At 46.5% G+C, this 19643-nt stretch overlaps 1 protein-coding gene across 4 annotated transcripts in view; it reads left to right on the top strand.

The window, feature by feature from the left end:
* Positions 1 to 18054, top strand: part of UBE3B (ubiquitin protein ligase E3B) — a 50901-nt gene extending 32847 nt beyond the window's left edge. For 2 of the 4 annotated variants that reach the window (XM_006922152.3, XM_015597314.2), the window contains exons 19-28: positions 138 to 257; positions 4568 to 4744; positions 4867 to 4977; positions 7583 to 7720; positions 8055 to 8120; positions 9881 to 9939; positions 12370 to 12552; positions 13031 to 13142; positions 14731 to 14823; positions 15828 to 18054. In XM_006922152.3, the coding sequence (XP_006922214.1) occupies positions 138 to 257; positions 4568 to 4744; positions 4867 to 4977; positions 7583 to 7720; positions 8055 to 8120; positions 9881 to 9939; positions 12370 to 12552; positions 13031 to 13142; positions 14731 to 14823; positions 15828 to 16019 (1251 nt within the window). In that variant the 3' untranslated portion in view covers positions 16020 to 18054. Of the gene's footprint in view, positions 1 to 137; positions 258 to 4567; positions 4745 to 4866; positions 4978 to 7582; positions 7721 to 8054; positions 8121 to 9880; positions 9940 to 12369; positions 12553 to 13030; positions 13143 to 13598; positions 13907 to 14730; positions 14824 to 15827 lie in introns of those variants that run through there. The other 2 variants (XM_025040069.1, XM_015597315.2) reach the window with 2 other exon arrangements.
* The last annotated feature ends 1589 nt before the right edge of the window (positions 18055 to 19643 follow it).

Below are 19643 nucleotides of genomic sequence, written 5' to 3'. Positions count from 1 at the left end.
TCTGACTTGTAGCACATAACCTGTGTCCCATTCTGGTTGCATCTTATGTGGCTTACATTTCATTCATTTTGTACAGTGCATTTTAGGGAATCATCAGTTATTGAGCCTGTTTCTGGTCTTACCTTTGATCATTTCAGAGAGTTCTCCTGTTCCGAAACATGGTTACCAAGGAGAAGGAGAAACTGGGGCTTGTGGAAACCAGCTCTGCCTCCCCTCATGTCACTCACATTACCATCCGACGGTCCCGGATGTTGGAGGTGAGAAGCCCACAAAGAAGTGTGCTCTGTGAAATGTAGGAGTTTTAGGGGATGATCTACTGCCTCTGAACTGTTCTTGTCATTCCTTGATCTAATGACCATGAAATCAAGGCTCTGGGAGCAGGAAAGTGGCCGTTTGTCTTATTTCCTTCTCTGAGAGCTGCTTGATTAGACGTGTCCTCAGCGCTAAAGACCTGCAGTGCAATATTTCTTTTTCTTTTCCCCACAAGGTCCCCTGGGATAGAGCATCAAACACTTCATGCCTCTTCGAAATGAGGACAAGACGTGCCCCGTGCAGACATTTTCATGTCTGTGCAAACACCATTTGTCCCGGCAGATACTTTGCCCAGATTCCCAGCTGTGGATATGGAGGCTGGAGTGTAGGTGTTAAGTTTACTGAGCAATTCTGGGAAATACATTTATCCCAGAGCTAGAAGTTCTTTGTAGACATAAACCTATGCATACGAAGCAAGTGGCCCACCTTAGCCAAAGCCAGTGACCAGGGTTACTATTACCACAATGTGGCAGCTTTATGTGCTTTAGAAATAGGTGCCTGTCCTCAGAATGCTTTACCTCCATATGTCAGAAAATTGTTACAATATATTGATTTTGTTGGAACATTGTTGTAAATGTATACACCTGCGATGTCTGCGTTGTGCATGCCACACCTTCCCCCAGGGTTGTGCAGTGCACAGCCTGCCTGCATGTGCTGGTCCTGCCAGTGGTGGAATCAGTGACTGAGCCCCAAGTAACCATTCCTAGGAGAGGCCTGGCCTGATTTATTTGCCCATGCTTGCTCTTTACCCCTTTCTCACACTCTAGCCACAGTTCCTCATTAGCAGGTTGTGCCGTGTAGGACAGTCATGGGATCCCGGGACAGCACATGGCCTCATAGCCAGCGACCAGCAGATGGCAGTGGCTGCAGCCCTTCCTCCCTGCATGTTTTCATTTTCTCCCTTGGGGCATTCACACTCCTTCCTGGAGAGCTTGTTTTAGTTCCTCTGACCACTGGTGATTGACACTGAGGTCTGCCAGGGAGGGAGCATGTGGTAAACAGGTAATATTTTTGACATCGTTAAAAGTAGGGATAAGAAATATAAGTGCCCACAGGGACCCTGCAGGTCATGGTAATGAGGAAAGCTGGCTGAATGTGTCTTGGCACAGAAACATCTTGTTTGCATGCTAAACAAATAGAAATATTCTTCACTTCCACTGCTCTCTCCCACTTTTGAAACATAGCCCTCAGTCAAGGTAACTCAAGAGAAATAACCCCACAAATGAATTGATAAATGACAATTAACATCCAGTCTTAGTGCTGGGGAGCAGTAGAGTGGGCAGGTGGAGAACACATGCCCCAATGAAACACTCAGCCCTACCTGACTCTTTATCGCTATGTGGGGATTTGGGCTCCATGCTGCTTTTGTTTTTTAAGAGAGGGCCAAAATTCAGGGTTTTGCGTGAAATCTCCAGATCTTTTATCTTGGGAACTAATGAAATTTTGTAAAGTACCTGGAAGGTAAATAACCCATCTTCCCACCAAATTCAACCTATGGGCCACCACTTTACAACCTCTGCTTTGACTCAAAGCAGAAAAAAACCGATTGTGTTGGAGAAATTCCCTTCTCTAACACTTTCCCCAATGCACTTCTATCTCTTAATGTCCTCCATCCTGCCACCTGTCATGCCCCCTCCGATGTGGCCACTGCCCACAGGAACTCTGGGGCAGTAGGGACTGCTGCCTCCCTAGAGTGATGGAGTTCCCGACTCCCACTTCACTCATTGTCGACATCCTGGTTTCCCAAGCCTGCTTTTCCAGACACATCACTCAGGGATGTCAAAGGGTCGATATTTGTCCGAGGTTGTCAGCAAGTCTGTTTTCCTCTTTATGTCCCATTAGAAATATCTTGTCATGAAATTAGGCTCTGGTAGTCCTAGTGAATTAGGAAGGGGAGAGGGTCATTTATTCAGTTACCACAGCGTTTAAGATCTGGCGGTTTGATTATTAGAACGTGAAAGCCCAGTGGCCTTTACTTAGTTTGGACACCAGGGGGCATCATAAGCTGATATTAAACTCACGGGATATCCAAGCCTTTTTTTTGTTTCCTTTTTTGTGGTTTGTATTGAAGGAGATGCTTCTGTATTAGGCATGCAGGTGTTAGTCCTGCAGGAAGGCTTCTCCTCACAGAGCATGAGCTGGGACTGGAACTCTAGCATTTCAGAACTGGAAGGAATCTTTGACATACTTTCCCCTTGCCTTGTCAGTGGCAGAATTGAGGCCAAAGAAATTCAGATTCTCAGTCAGGGTCGCTCGATATCCGACCTTGAAGTCATCAAAAAACAAAGCCAGATTTCCTGCCCCCCGGTCAGGATTCTGCATCTGTTTGTTGAGATGCTGCAGAGAAGAGGAACGCCTTATTCCTACTCACTTTCCTAAGGGGCACAGATCTAATCCTCAGGTAACAACACCAGTGCCCAGGATGCAGTGACAGGAAATATGTCAGAGGAGGCAGGGTGCAAATTCCTCTCTACAGCTTTTCAAAGAGGAAGCTAATGTGGGATGTCGATCAAGCCAAATTGAGATTTGAGTCCAGCAAATACTCCTTGGGCACCCGCTGTGTGCTTGGCCTCGTGCTAAGTGCTTTCACATATACCTTCTCGTTGAATCTGCATGGCCCAGACACCTGCTAACATGTATTGTTTAGGGAGGCAACATTTTTTAACATTTTAAGGTAGAATGGAGGAAATCCTGCAGACAAGCAGGAACACGTTGTATTCTCCAGTGGTCCCTGATTCAGTGCCAAGATAATTATCTTAAATTTAGGCAGAATGGTTTAAATGAAATGCTGCAGCAGCTGCATGGTGACTTCCTGTTTCTCCAACTAACTTAATGGTTCTCAAACTTTATGTGCATAAAAGTACTTTTCAGGATTGAGCACTCAAAATTGTATTCCTTTTCCTTAAGATGACCTAGGGGACTTTAGAGATAATTTTTTCCGTGCTCATTAACTTTGGAGCATAAGCCTGAATAAGATTGGGAACCACCAGAGGACAGTCCTTTGGCTTACTAGGTGAGCACAAGGCAAATGTGATTGACAGGAAGGCAGCAAGGGTTCCCCAAAATGGATCTTACCAGACTAGCCTCATTTGCTTTGTGACAAGGGACCAGAGTGCAGATGAGTGGATGCTACAGAGATGGTCTTTTTCAGCAAAATGTCAGAGCACTACACTTGTGACTGAGAGGGAGAAATGAAGGGTGGTCTGAGTAGGATGTTGTAGTTGATTTGCAACTTGTTATGCGACACTATATAAAGACATAGGTTTCACCATGGTGAATGTCCTCATGTTGTGCCAAGGACTCCTCTGTGGGTCCTGTCCTGTCCAGCACTGTTTTATAATTACTGAAATGAAAACCTAAGCGGCTTGCTTCTCAGTGTTCGCATGCCCAAAGTATATTAGATGACAGAATCAGGAGCCAGGAAAACCTCAACAGATTAGAATTAAGAGACAAACTAAATAAGACCATTTAGCAGAACTCTGAAGTTGTATCTCAGAGTTCTGGATAGGGGAGATATGTGCTGAATGACTATGTGTCTTGAGAGAACTGAATATAAGCCAGAAGTGAGCTGAGGTTTCTCCTCTCCGCTCCTGCCTTCATCCAGGCCCAGCATCACTCCTGTGCCCCATCCCCTCTGCTTTCTGCCTTGTCCCCTGCCATCCATCTGCTCTGCTGCTAGCAGAAATCCAGCCATGTTGCTCCTTGCCTAAACTCTTCTGTGGCTCCCGGTCGCCTGTGGGATATAATTTAAATTTCTTAGCATGAATCACAAGGCCTTTCATGATCTGGGGGAAGGTACCAGGGATTGAGGGTGGAGGTTATTTTTTATTTTTCATCTTCTAGTGGTCTGTAAGTTTCATTGATTGATTTTTACCATGAGCTAAAAGATACTCAGTGTTAAAATAGAAAGAGTGGGATCTTGTCCAGGTTTCTTCAATCTTTTGTCTGCTGGCCGAGAGCTTGTCGTGACTCATCTTGTCTAATTTCCTGTCTTGCTGCTCTGTATCCTCTTGAGGGCAGTCTCCCCTTGCCAAAGAGTGGTAAAATTCACATTACCAAAAATAAATTTTCTTTTTAACAGGCTCTCATGTAAATGCAGGTGAGAATTGCTCTTTTCATGCACCCATGCATCTTGACTTACATGTTTATTACACTGGGAAAGCTTCACACAGGGGAGAAGGAGCCTCAAGGAGGGAGCCCTGAGTCATGCAGAAGGCCTTGGGTTCCTAATGGGCTGTAATTCTGCCCTTGGCAGGACGGCTACGAGCAGCTTCGGCAGCTCTCCCAGCACGCCATGAAGGGTGTGATCCGCGTGAAGTTTGTTAATGACTTTGGAGTGGACGAGGCCGGGATTGATCAAGATGGTGTTTTTAAGGAGTTCTTGGAAGAGATCATCAAGAGAGTATTTGACCCGGCACTCAATCTGTTCAAGGTATTTAAGGGGGGTGAGCATGGGGTCGACAATAGCCCATTTCAAGATGACAAATGAAAAACGAAGGACTGGGCTTGCTCGTTACAAGGCTTTTAACCTCTGCCACTATCCATCTTTTGCAGACAACCAGTGGGGACGAGAGACTCTACCCTTCGCCCACATCTTATATTCATGAGAATTACCTGCAGCTCTTCGAGTTTGTGGGCAAGATGCTGGGAAAGGCTGTATATGAGGTAGGCATGTTGAGGAGCATTGAACTGGAATGGAGAATAAAATATGAGAAGTACCATTTGTGTGGTACTTTGTATCCATTTATGTGATCAGGCCCAGCCATGTAAACTACCTGTCATTAGAATAAAGTCAAGGAAAGAGAGTCAGGAACTAAGATTACTGTACAAAAATACTTGGTGCTTTCTGTGTGTTATTTCATTTAATCTTAGCAGTCCTGTGGCATGGCTGCAGCTGCCCTGTTTACATAAGGATGTAACTGAGAACTGAGGCTTCGAGAAGTCTCTTAACAAGAGTCTCATCACCAGTTAAGCAATAGAATCCAAATTTGAACCCAAGCCAGCCTGAGTCCCAAACCAGACCTCTGCTTCCTTGAGAGGTGAGGCGTAGTGTGCCAGAACCAGGGCTTCACATGGAGCTTGGGCCAGGTTGTAGGAGGGCCGCATTTTGTGGGGTTTGATAGTTGTTACAATTGTTTTAATATCTTTTGTTATTTGAGTGCTTCAAAGTGAGCCAGAGGTACCTGGGAGATGTCTACGGACTAGAACATGAAGGTAGGGTATAGCCCATAGCAACTAATCAAGACTAGTGTTCCCTGGCCAGCTGTGTGACTGCGTGCAAGTCACTTTCCTTCTTTAGGTCTCTTCTTTAGGTTCTCATCAGTAAAGTAGGGATAATACAGGCTATGTGATTGGGTTACTGTAGACGATAAACGAGGAAACACGAGTTAAACACCTTCTGTGATGCCTGGCACCTGGTCGCAAAGGAAGTAGAGCTGCCATCCTCACCGTTATTAAGAGTAAAGGTGTCTGAACTTCCTCTTCTCAGTCTCCTGGAGTCAGGGCGTGTGGACTTCTGCAGGCTTTGTAAGGCCCACACAGCTCCCAATCCCTCTCCACTGAGAGCTCAACTGGCAGAATGCCCTCCTGGTGGCATGTGATCCCCTGCACCCTGAGAGTCCTGCTCCTCAGGAAGGAAGTAAATCTGCAACACGAGCTTGTCAGTAGCCAGTCTTCATGGCCTTCACAGTGGGCTCCAGAGCAGCAGGGGACCTCCCCCAGAGCCCAGGTTCTGCCAAGCTCCTCACCTAGGTAGCGAGGAAGTGAACCACCTGAGCAGCACTCATCTCACACACTGTCACAAACCCTGGAGAAGCCAAGATGCCTTCCAAAGGCAACGAGCCAGAAGCCAAGGCAAGTGGAAGGAAGGAGGCACTGTGGGGCAAACATCCTTTGACCCTTAGGTAATCCATCATTCTCTCGGTGTACACAGCCTCTGTCCATGGCCTCAGTCCCTGACCAAGATGAAGTCAGGGGCCTCATCTGAGTCTCTGCCCAGACACCCTCCAGTCCTGCTTTTGGACTGATTGAGTAGCCTGGGCTCATTCTTTGTGCTTGCTTTAACGTCTACAAAATGGAGACAATTTCTCTGTTGATTTCCATTTAAAAAAAAAAAAAAAAATCCCACAAGGGCCTACCTGGGCACATGCCATGTTTTTCCTTTAAACGTGTAGCTGTGATGAGATCAAGATGAGTCTGGGCCATCTGAAAAGCATGACTTCCTAGCTTTTGTGAATGTCCTCCCCCATTTCCTGGGCCACATCTCTGTCTCCTTCCTCTCTAATAATAGTGCAGATGAAAGAAATTAGGACACAGTGGGCCTGTGTGAGAAGCAGCACTTATTAACTCATGTAACCCTCATCCTCTGCGACAAGCCATCATTGAGTTTGATTGACTCTATCTTAATCTTTCCAATCCACATACCTCTCTCCATCCTTTCAGCTCTACCTTTCTACTACAACCTGTTGGCAGTTCTCCCTGGCGTTATGCAGTTCTTCCTGGCTGTGCTGTATCTCTGCCTCCTGTCTTCCTTTCTTCCTCTTCTAGTTTATTCTCTACATAAAGTACAAATGTGGCACTTCCCCGCTTTGAGCCCTCCCAGCACTGTCCACTGCCCTCAGGATAGGATCCAGACTCCAGGCGGCTTATGAGGCCCTTTCTGATCTGGCCCTGCCTACCTTTCTGGCCTCATTGTTCACCTCTCTTCCAGTCTCACTCTGTGCTATGGCCAGACAGATCTGTATTCTGTCCTGGGAGCATGCCTGTGGGGCTCATACTAAAGGCCTTGTGTTCCTTTAGATGTAGTTTAGATGTCTCTTCTTCCTGGAAATTTCCCCCACCCTGCCTCTGGTGAGGGGCTGTCCTCCATGCTCCTCCACCCCCTGCTCCTTTAATTCTTATTACTGAGAGGCTGTGCTGTTCCTCATGTATAGGTGGGAAAGCTGAGGCCCTGTGGCTTGACAGCAGCAGAGCTGGGATTTGATCTCTGAACTGTGCAATTAGAGTATAAGCTCCAAAGCTGATTTCCTTGACCACTATGCTCTGAGTCCCCAGGTGGTACTCGATTGTTTAAGTGATGGGGAGATACTGTTATTCAGATTGAAAATTAGAAAGTGCCTAGAGGTGCCATTGGTGCCATGCGGGGGCGGGGGGAGGGTGGTGGGGGGGAGCGGCAGTGTGTTCCTTTGCATCCTGAGCTACCCCTGATGAGATCACTGAGAACGAATCCTGGACCATCGGATGGCAAGCTTTTCTCTCTCCTCTTTCCCAGGGAATTGTGGTAGACGTGCCCTTTGCATCCTTCTTCCTGAGCCAGCTGCTCGGGCACCACCACAGTATCTTCTACAGCTCTGTAGATGAACTACCTTCTCTGGACTCCGAGTTCTATAAAAACCTCACTTCCATTAAGGTCAGTGTGGAAAGGCAGGAGGGCTTGGCTGAGCTAGCAAGAGCTCACTGAGGAGTGAAGCCCAGCAGAGTGTGGTGTAACGAGATGTGCTGCGATAAAGAGGCCCGTCCTGTAGCCACCGCAGGTCCCCATGTGCCCTCAGGGCACTGCTTGCTCAGCACTGATGCCCGCAGCCTCCTTGCTTGGGGTAATGAGTGGCCTCCTCCTTTGCTTCAGGCTGTACAGCAGCCACAGCAGTTACTGGCCAAGCCGACCTCATAGGACAGGAGTGTTACATTCTTCAAGGATATAGCCCTCTTTGGTCCCAACACGTTCCCCTTCTCTGTTGTATTAGCGCTATGATGGGGACATCGCTGACCTGGGCCTGACGCTGTCGTACGATGAGGACGTCATGGGTCAGGTAGGTTGGCCACTGTGGCCGAGCTCTCCTTCCTCTCCCTCTTACTCTTCGTGCCCTACTCTACCTGCCCTACTCTTCATGCTTTCCCCAGGAGGTCCATAAACCTGGAGGGTCTGCCTGCCTGGCCTCTCTTCCCTCCATCTCTCGCCCATCCCCCTTCTGCCGCCTTGCCAGAAGGGAGGATGTGCCCCCTTCCATTCCCGGTTGACCTGGCCTTTGCCTGCCTGCCCACCACTTTGCTGAAATCGCATTCTAGATCATTCCCGATGGAAGCCATAACACCCTGTTTATAACATTGCTTTTTGTTACCATGGTGAGGATTAGCTGTCACACATGGAGGATTGTGACTTAGGGGGAAGAAGCCACTGAGAAGTGGCTCTACAGAATTCTGTCTTTGTTCGGACTCACCATAAGATCAGAGCACAAAGAAAAGTCTTGAAATCATGGCAGCAGAGATTGTTTCCTCCTTGAGTTTTTCCTTTTGGCTTTTCTTCTAGTTTTGTCCCAGTGGACACCTGCATTATCCTCTCTGTGCGTGTGGTCTGAGGGCTCTCTGGAGAAACCATGCCATGAGCTCAGGAGTACAGGGCTGGCTTAGAGCCCTGCCTGTGTCTCTTCAGGTTACTCGGTCTACCCAAGCCACAGTTTCCTTTCTCAAAGTACCATTTGCTGAATGTGAGTCTTCTGGGACCAGTGGCACTGGACGCTCTGCATGCCCTAACCCCCTCTTGAAAGGCTACCAAGCACGCCAGCATGTTAGGGTTCTGAGAAGACTGTGAGAAGGAAACCTGGAATAGTTATGTTAACCGCAAATTTCCTCAACTCATTTGATCACAGACCTCCTCTTTCAGAGAAAGAGAGAATGCCATCTCACAGCGTGAATGATTCTCTATGTAATAGCTCATGGGAAACACTAAGCTGGGTGATTCTAAGGGCCCTTCTAGCTTTAAAATCCTCTGGTGTGCCCCAAGATGTAGACAGCAGTGGGACTATAGGTCACTGTTTTTCAAACTTTCTACGTCTTTAGAGTTGTAATAATAGGATTTCTATTAAAATTAGCTTTAAAATTATGTATTCTTTGATATTTAAGTGACCCACCAAAGTTCTTCAAGTCAAGGAAAGCAGTTGATTCTATAGTTTTCCAATAAATCGTTAATCAAATTTTGAGTCTTCCTCCCGACATTCTTAATTTTCTCTCCTGACTCTAAAAATAATGCAAACTTCTAACCGAATATTCAGCTATAATATGAGCATAAAGATGAAAATGAAAACCACATATAATGCTGGTGACTGTTAATGTGTGGCCTGTGTCCTTTCAGATTTTTCTCTCCGGGCACGCATATAATTTTTTTGCAGAAACGATACCATATCATGCATACTTTCCCCCCACTTTTCAATAATAAAAATTTTCATATTTTTTTAATAGTCGCACAGTATTCCAGAGTATGATTGCAACAACATTTATTTAACCATCTGATCATACTCTTAAATGCTAACACATTTCCCTCCACAGCATCCCGAAGCCTTAATACAAATGTTTGAACAAGGATTGGATAAGAAGGAACCTTTTATATTGATCATGCAGGGTCTGCTTGCTGATAATTAAGCCCTGGCTTTTTGTGAAAGTGATTGTTCTCAAACGTGTCCCATCTTAATTCTGTCATTATTGTGGACGTTGGCTTTGGGCCCTTTTATCTTCTGGAAGCTTTGTTCTCCCACTAGAATTCTCTCTAGTAATTGCTCTCCATCTTCTACCCCAGCTTGTTTGCCATGAACTGATTCCTGGAGGGAAGACTATTCCTGTTACAAATGAAAATAAGTGAGTATAGCAATTCAATTTTTAAGGTCATCACTTGAAAAGACTTCATTCTGGCTCTCTGGGCTTACTTTGAGAATTTATTAAGATAGATTGAAGTAGAAAGAAGCCATAAATATCATAATGGAATTTACTGGTTACAGTTCATAGGCCGAAATCGTATTAAATTAGATTTGCAAAATAAGAATTGACAATTTATTTTTTGCAGTGGCACTTCTAAGGTCAGAGGCACCCAGGCCCTGGTGTTCTTAGGATTTTAATGACGGCTCTAGATGCAGACAGATGGATTCTGAGCCATTCAGGCATGCAGTACTGAACCCAGAGGGCACAGAGGCAGAAAGACACCTTGGAGGGGCAGATCATTTTGGAATGATAGCATGTGGCAGTTGTATAAAACATGCTCTTGAGAACACACAATGACAAATTCAAATGCAGCAGACAGGTTCTTAGAAGTGAGAAGATTCTGAGGCCTGGTATCTATTGTCACAGATAACAGGCTTTTAGAAATCTATCATAAATGTCAAACTCCGGCCCCTGGAAGCAAAACCCCTCAATGCACCGTCTTCACTCAGCCCTGTTCTCACCTAATTAAAACAGTAAAACCTGGCATGAGGAGTAGATATTGGCCCTTTTGTCATTCTATCAATCTTCTCCTGCCGCCAGGCTCAGCTGAGCATCTGAACTGTTAATCTGAGTGTCACTCTTCAATGACAAGTGAGAGCTCAGTCCTACCTGGTGAGTCATTCGGATCAGATGCACATTACAGCCCCGTGTTCCCAAGCATCATGTCCCTCTTGGGTTGGGTCGTTTAATCAGTCTGCATCCTTGGAAGCTTTTATTCAGACTCTGAATAGTCAGAAGAACAGACTTGATTCTCATCATGATTGAAATAAACCAGTTTGACTCTTGGCCATGGAATGTTAGTTCGACAGCTGAGAAAGAACAGAGAACACAGGTTGGGAGGAACTACCTTGGGGGATCAGAGAGCAAGAGTGGATCCTGTTCCTGCCCTACCAGATGCCCTCTAACCATCCCTTCTGAGGGCTTCACAGGAGTTAAAACTTATAAAATATTTTCCAGGATGTCTAGCTCAAAGCAGAGCCTTAATAAATGAGAGCAGTGATCGTCACCATCACTGGATATGTGATATGTCACATACAGCCTGCCACCCTTAGATTGGTGGTCTTTTTTGCAAGGCATGATGGCACAGGGGTGATGGTAGGATGATAGGTATAGCCAGAGTAAGTGGGTCAGTGCAGCCTGTGTGGGAGTGAGATTCCTGTCCTGCCTGAAAACCACTTTATGTGGAAAGTCATTTCACAAACTCTTACACCTCAGGGTAAGGGTATGGGTATTCAATCTGCAGACTATCTTAAAAGGCCCAACAATGCCAGTTTCCCCATCCTTAGAGGTGATAGTTGATCCTGTACTTCCTGGGTGTTAAATGGGAAAGTCATTCTCACTCTCTTTTGGTAAAATGGAACAGTATTAGTAACCTGCTTCGAAGAGTATATATGAGAAAGGAGTAAATAATAGAAAAAGTCATATTTAAGTAGATTAATGTGTAAGTTTGCTGCTAGATGATTTTAAAAAAGGGCTATTTTCAAGGTCAGTAACTCAGATATGAACATTGTGGGGTAAAACATCTATTTGGACTGTACTAATTTGGAATTTTGAAAGTTGTACCTGGGCTGAGCTCAAGTTCTTTCATCTCTGAATTGTTTGCAAAGAGATTGGTAATGCTAGCCTGTCTGTTGGATTGTATTTAACCTGTTTGAAAGAGTTGTAGTATGTTATATGGTTGTAGAAGCAATCATCGTGTTCATGAAAGCAGACCCGGAAGGCCGTCTGCTTGGAACCATTGCTAGTCCTCTGATTTCCCAGTCGAGACTAAATGTAAGCCAGCTGCATTTAGTTGAAACTTTCTGCAGGCTTACCTTTCCTTGGTCTGGACTTGGTCCAGATTAGCAAGACTTTGAAGTTTCAACATAAGACAATTTTTCTCTGCTTTAAAAATTATTGGAGGACTGAATTATATCTTAATTGGTATATGTCCAAACAGATGAAATTAAATACAAGTCCAAAAAGTACCGTTTGTCCCAAGAAGGGCCCTCTCCTTACCTAGGGAATGTCTCACTTTGGTTTTTGACACAGTGGGGTGTTATCCTGATGTGTGACCCACTTTTTTGGGGGGGAAAGGGGGAGGAGCAAATGAGGTAATGCCCTTAAACATTTAAAGTATTCACAGTGGCACACAGGGTACCATTCAGCAGAGCTATCATCATTGTCATCTACGTTGCTCTGGTGAAATGTTCTGGTACTATTTCTGTTTTTTGTAAAATGGTTTAGAAATGACTAGACTCATTTTCTAGCCCATTGGGAACAGCCTGCCCTGTCCTGTTGATTTCTATTATTTCCTTTTGTTGGCAACAGAATTAGCTATATCCATCTGATGGCACATTTTCGAATGCACACTCAAATCAAAAACCAGACAGCTGCCCTCATTAGCGGATTCCGTTCCATTATCAAACCTGAGTGGATCCGGATGTTCTCAACCCCTGAACTACAGCGTCTCATTTCCGGTGACAATGCTGAGATTGATCTGGAAGATTTAAAGTAAGGAGCAAGTGTGGGGGTGGCGGGGGAGGGGATGGGTTAGGGATGTGAAATTCTTAGGCCTCCTAGAAAGCAAACTGCTTGCTGCCTTGCTGAGTTCCTTTTGGAGAGCTGTTTCAGGAGCCCATCTCCAAATGTACTCCTCCGTGATCACTGGGTGAATTGCTTTGGGATAAAAGTTCAACCACTTGTCTGCATAGAGACTGAGAAGTGGAAGCAGATCTCGAGGACTGCTGGGCCCTCAAGAGTTCTAGGAAATAGTATTGCAGACTCTTCTATCGGCTTCTACTTGGGAGCAGCAGGGTCAGCTCTGGAACTCTCTGTACATTTAACTTCCAGGGACATGGGGTTGTTAAGGCATGAACTCCTGGCTTTAATAGAAGTTAGTGGTGCAACTTGTCTAAATTTTGTGCTTGTCTGTGTCTGTACATGCACCCATCATAATGTGTGGCTGAGCCATTGTCTGGATTGTTTTCAGGAAGCACACGGTATACTACGGTGGTTTCCATGGAAGTCACAGGGTCATTATCTGGCTCTGGGATATTCTGGCCTCCGACTTCACGCCCAACGAGAGAGCCATGTTTCTGAAGGTATTTCATGTGTTACCTATATATGTCTTCATGTGTACATAGATGTTCTCATAAACCCAGAAGGCCAGTTGATATAATAATTTACACTGGAAAAAAAATAAAATTATCAAGAGGACCTCGTATCATCAGCATATCCTGTCCCATAGTCTGGCCTTGCTGGTAGGCTAAGCAGTAACCTGGGAGGGGCTTAATGTGAGACAAGGCTGAGTCTGATAAGCCTGTGAGCCTGCTGCGTACCCTCTCCAGGGACCGGCCTGCACAGGCAGGCATGCTTGTTGGGCTCAGCACTCCATCTGCCCCTTTGCTGGCGCTGACCTTGCTAACATCTCGTTTCTTGCTTTCTTTTTGCTGTAGAAGTAAACAGTATTTATTATCTTAAGAAAATATAGACAGGCAAATTTTTAAACAATCTGTTCCTGCATTGTAGGGTTTAAACAATCTATTCCTACTCTCCAGGGACTACCTCTGTGCACCCTTTATCTCAGTAATGTGAACATGCAACAACACACACGTAGTGTCCCGATAAAACACACACAATCGGGTAGGTGGATATTAAAGTATATTTTTGCAAATAGGGTGGCTGACATTAACCAGGTCTCCTGTACTGGTGTCTTTAAAGTCATAATGTTTAAAATGTTCCTCCATTGCCACTGTGTTGTTTTATGTTACTGATGTCAGCAAAGTGTTTTATAGGACCCTGGATGACACACTTGTCTGTATTATATGTGTATATTTTTATAAAAAATGGAATCATGTCACTGCTACCCACTCTTCTATTTGGTATTTCATCATGAACATTTTGCCATATGCTGGGGGTAAATTTAGGTGCCCTGAAATATTTTTTTTAGACATTTGGGTTTCTAAAATGATCTCATGACCTCAGTTGTTGACACAACATGGACCATATCACCGCCAACTGAAATGGCAGTGGACTCGTTTTTCTTGGTTTGTCATTCTAAGGAGAGTCTGTTCCCATAGAGGAGGTCCTTGCTGTGGTCCACAGATGTGGACACACACTGGCCCTTCCTACAGGTCTTGGGGGACTTGGGGGGGGCAGGTAGAATTGATTCCAGTGGTTGATTCTTAGGTGTGACCCACACCACGGCTCCCCGCACCCTGGCTGCAGGCCCTCAGCTCTTGACTCAGCCCCCTCTCCTGTGCTGCTCTTAGCTTCTCCCGCACCCTCTGTTCTTTGGTGCCCTCACTGCACGTTCTCTAAGGAAGGGTGTCAGTCAGCAGTGATTCCTACTGCCTGCATGGCAGTCCCTCTGGACATCGGTTCCCTGGTGAGGAGTTTACCTTCTTCCTGAATTCTTCAGCCACACACTCTCCACCAGCCCCTGGGTCGACTACCACAAAGGATTGGTCATGTCCATTGGATTTCACATGTTTTAGCCCCCGAGAGCAGTGCCTTCAGGAGAGATGTTCTTGGGCCAAATGCGCTCTCCCTCTGTCACCTGTGCTGCTGGCTGGGTAAGAGTTAATGATACAGTGACTGGAGAAGGCCAAAGAGCACAGCTGACTCTGAGGGGTCCATTTTTGAGGGAGCGCAAGCCCCACTGTCCCCTGACCCCGCCTTGTGTTGCAGTTTGTGACCAGCTGCTCCAGGCCCCCGCTCTTGGGATTCGCCTACCTCAAGCCTCCTTTCTCCATCCGCTGTGTCGAAGTGTCAGATGATCAGGTACCATTGGTTGGGGAAAAGTCGGCCCCTCTCCATTGTCTGCCCACTGTGGGGCAAGCAGCTGGGCTCTTCAGAGCCACATGAGACGGTTCCACAGTTCTCCAGCTGGAGAGTAGTCTGGCCTTGCAGAAGGCACCCATCGACTCAGGCTTCTCTGGGCCTCAGCCCTTTTGGTCCCTTCCTCTTTACTCGAGGGAGTAGTTGGGGGTACTTTTTAGTAGCTGCAGGTCTGGCCAGGGCTCCAGGCTGAGAGGCAGTGTGGGAGAGGGTTGAGGACATGGGCTTATTTAGGGATTGGACTGGCACAGCTCCTTTACCTGCTAGCTACACATCTCGGCAAGCTACTTCATTTCCTCATCTGTAAAGGGAAAACGAATGCCTTAGGGGTTATTGAGGTCATGGGGGGTGGTGCTCAAATAGTATATGTTATTAAAAGTGTCTCCTTCTGCCCCCTTCCCCCCAAAAAACCCGGTAGACTCTGAGTATCGCTGCCTTTCAGGATGCTACAGTCTGGGCTCCAGATTCCTTTTGTGTGACACTAGCCCCCTTACTTAAGGAAGGCTGCCCCAAGTTACAGTCTGCCTGAGCCACAGCACTGGCGAGGTCAGGGAGGAAATGTTAGGCTGCATTCAGAAATGTTTTGGTACCTAAAGTATTTTTACTGTATTCTGGTTCTGAAAATTAGTTAACCAATAATTAGTTAACCAGAGGGCCCCATTTCTGAGTGCTTCCTTAATACAGGATTCTCCTGTGCAAAGCCTGAGGAGTGGGGGACACCTACTGTGTACTCACCACTCAAGGCCAGTTGTCCTCAGTTTGGGGGCTGGCCTCGGGCAGCAGTGTATGCACTCAAGAGCTGAGCCATGCCAGAGCGATGCACCGTACTCTGCTCAGCCTCAGCACCCAGGGGCTGGCCAGGTCCTCTCCCCAGGCCTCCTATTTTGGCACTTGCCCAGGCTCCCATGCCACACCTCCTAACCCCAGGCCGTGTTGTGAGCTTGCAGGACACCGGGGACACCCTGGGCAGCGTCCTCCGGGGCTTCTTCACCATCCGCAAACGGGAGCCAGGGGGCCGTCTGCCCACCTCCTCCACCTGCTTCAACCTGCTCAAGCTGCCCAACTACAGCAAGAAAAGTGTCCTCCGGGAGAAGCTGCGCTACGCCATCAGCATGAACACGGGCTTTGAGCTGTCTTAGCTCCCGGCCCCAGACCCAGCTGCCTGCCTTTATGGATTCCTGGCCTGCCAGGGACCTTCAGCTCCAGAAGGGTGGCATTCCCTTGGGAGCGTGACCATGCCAGGTGACAGCGGCCTCCAGACCCTCTCTATAGCCATGAGACTCCCCTGTGGCCTCAAGAACTTTGGACGCACATGATGACACTACACAAAGCCCTATAGGTGACACTGATGGGAAGAGAGTGTTAGAAGTAAACCTCTAGATTCTGCCAGCATTGCTCCTTTTTTCCTACTTCCCAGTGGCCCGAAGCCCAGGCCTGTGATCGCAGAGGGACTTCTCTTTTTTATAGTTTGGTCTTTTTGTGAGTCTTTTTCTTTCCTTAACTTTCTGAGTGAGCTGTGCATGAACAAGTCCCGAGCACTCCAAGGCTCCAGAGTGGTTTTCTTGATGTGGGCCTGAGTGCATGAAGCCTACTACGCGTGATATGCTCTCCTTCTGTTTCTGAAAACTCTACTCAGGTAAGGCCTTGCCAAGCCTCTATGCACTCAACAAAATCTCTGCCTCCATCCCATCCACAGCAGGCTCTCTCCAGACAGCCAGGCCCACCTGCTCCCCAGGGAAGCAGAGGTGCCTGCTCGGGAGGCCATAGAGCACAGGAAGTTCAGGGCGCTGCTCCTACCTGGAAGCCACGCATTCTACACTCAGTGGGGGAGGGAAGCCGCCTTCCCCACTCAGAGCCTCAGATGCTCTTTGTCCTCCTCTGTTCCCATCTCGTGTATTCACACTGGCATCCTGAGTTGACGAGAAAAAACTTGTTAGCCCTAAGAGCATCTCCATTTCTAGAAGGTCTGGTTGTTACCCAAAGCCCACCGATTCCCAAGGAGCAGCTGCCTTTCTCCTACTTGTTTGCGTCGCTTGTTATCTAGTGAGAAACAAACCTAGCCGAAGGTACCTGACCTGTCTGGGCAGTGGCTGTACTCCATAGATTTTAAAATCCCAAGAAACTTGGATCTTGCGTCCGTCTTGCACAAGACGGACAAGAACCCGGGAGCCCTTTGCACTGATTCAGCTCACGAGGCTGAGGAAACTCATGTATCCTCTGGTTGTTTTTGTTGGTTTTTTTTTTTTTTACTTTGTTTTCTCTTCCAACCCATTGTGCTCCTCTGCCCTCATTCTTCGCTCTCTGCCCTCATTCTTTGCCGTTATCATGAGAACTTTACTCTGGATCCAGGGAGTTGAGACAAAGGCCTTGTTAATGGTCTGTGTTGACAGCCACCCACCCTCGCTCACCTCATCATGCCCCTTGTACTTCCCCACCACCGAGACTGAAGCCAGAATAAAAGCCAGGAGTGCCCGGTCCCTCCTCTGCTCAGTGGAGGGGCTTCGCCCTTCCAGCTCTTTTCCAAGCAGCTTAACACCTTCCAGCAAGAACCTTGATATTGGCAGCAAAGAGGGCAAGGCCTGTCTTCATGGCCTCCATCAGAGGGTTTCTAAGCCGTGTTAGAGCCCCTGGCTTCTGGAGAACAGAGCATGTGTTTTTATTTTATGGAAAGACGGCCAGAAATTTAAAGACAAATGAATTCATTGTTTTAAGATTTGGTAGTAACCTCTGATTGTATGGATTTGCCGCCTTTAAATGCTCAATTCCTTTGAAGATCTCTTTTGAACGTGTATGTGCACTGAGCAGGTCTGTACATTTATGCTGAAGCCTACATAATTGTCAACCTGCACAAAGAAGTTTGATTCCATTTTGATTTTTGTTACCTGATACTCAGCCTGTGTGGGATTGGGGAGAGAGTGGTTTCTAAGCACCAACATCAACTTTGATTTTTTGATGAGGAGGGGTAGTTTGTAATTTCATTTAAATTTTTCTCTTCAACAGCTGGAAATATTGCACTATCTTAAAACACTAAATCTGTACTTTTATAGCTGGTGTTCAGTGACACCTTGATGGCTCTTGATGGCTCTAAAAGTTGGGGTTTTATTGTTTTCATAGATAACTTATGGATTAAAACATGATCCAAAGGCTTTATTAAATTTGTACTTCAGCACACGATGGCCGTGTTTTGCTTTTTATCCCGAGAGGAAGCGCTTTCCAGCCACGTGCCTGGTTAGCTCAAGATGGAGTGGCCAAGGCTTAAGCACATAGGCTCCCACAGTGGAAAGAAGATACAGCGGATAAAACGACAGACATCCAAGTCTCACTGCCTAACCAGAGTTAATAACAGTTGACAGTTTGTCATATTTGCTTCCGATTTTGTTTTAAGAAGTCACACATTTGAGATAAAACTAAAGTCACCTTCTGCACCCGTCCCTCTCAGCCACTTCCCAGAGGCAGCCATGACCCTCTGGATCACATGTTTTACACAGTAACGTATAAAAGCGATAGATGCTTGTGAAAAGAATCCAGACAGTTCAGAAGTGTATGGAGTAAAATTCTACAGCTACGTCTGGGCATATTCGGCTCTTCTCCCTGAGTAATGTGGGGCACACAGTCCTGTCATTCTGTTAAACAAGCCTAGTTTCACACTCAGCAGAAAACGCTGTCCGTTTTTTCCATTCTACCTTGGGTGGCTTGTCCCTGTACCCTGAATTCTGGCTGCCTTCCCTGTCCTTGGGGCACCTGTGGATCAGAACGTAACTCTGGCCGGTGGAAGTGCAGGGACTGAGGAAAGATGTGTTAAAAGCCTGAGAGGCCCCTTGACAACAGTTGGAACCAAGCCTGGGCACCCAAGCGGAATTGGCTTTCTCACATGGAGTGTTTATACCATAAAAGGAAAAAAATAACTGCAGAGTCCCCCAAATACATCAGTAGCCTCCAGTGTGAGACATCTTCACCTCAAAATCTAAAGCCTTATTCTGTGACATTTTGGTTTTTAATTACAAGTTACTACTGCAAAGGGGATGTTTGTCTTTATAACTAGGAAAAATACAATTAAAATGAAGACATTTAATACACTGACAGAACTTGGAAATGCCTAAGAATGTTTAGGTGAAAAACAGTTTGAGAAACACTGGTCTCTACTGTGTTTCTGACTGCAGCAAAGCCATTGCCTACCTTTGTCCTGTTTATTTAGCAGATATCACACTGCTAAGTGTGTGATAGGGTATGGACAGATGGATTATCTCTAAGTGGTTAATTGTGGATCCAGGGCTCCCTTAGGCCTCAGGCTTATTTTCCTGGAACTTCATAAATTGGTAAGAGGGGCTGAAAAACTGGAAAATGGTTCACTCAGTGTACTTTCCAAGAAGCGGAGCAAGGGCCGTGGACTGTGGAGTGCCAGGTTCAAACCCAGTAGCCTCACTTCTGGGCTCTGAGTCGCACAGCGTCGGCCTCTGCAGGTGTTTCCTGAGAGTCTCCATGCCTACTCTAGTGAGAGTTCAATAAATGGGTGAAGTGCACACAGCTCAGTTCCTGGCACCGAATCAGCACGCCGATGTTCTTTCTACATTTCCTTACCTTTCACTTTAAGAACATGGGACTGCCCACGACCTGTTGATCAGGTTTTAGCCAAGTTTCCAGAGTAGCTTCTGTTGACTCCAACAGTCACAGAAGGGCCATGAGAAATTATACGGCGAATGGTCATCTGTGAGCCCTGTGGAACTTATGTGCCCTACAACCTATACCTATCACTCCCTCTCCGT

Source organism: Pteropus alecto, unplaced genomic scaffold, assembly GCF_000325575.1.
Source record: "Pteropus alecto unplaced genomic scaffold, ASM32557v1 scaffold259, whole genome shotgun sequence".
Lineage (NCBI taxonomy): Eukaryota > Metazoa > Chordata > Mammalia > Chiroptera > Pteropodidae > Pteropus > Pteropus alecto.
This window is presented reverse-complemented; position numbering and strand designations above follow the sequence as displayed.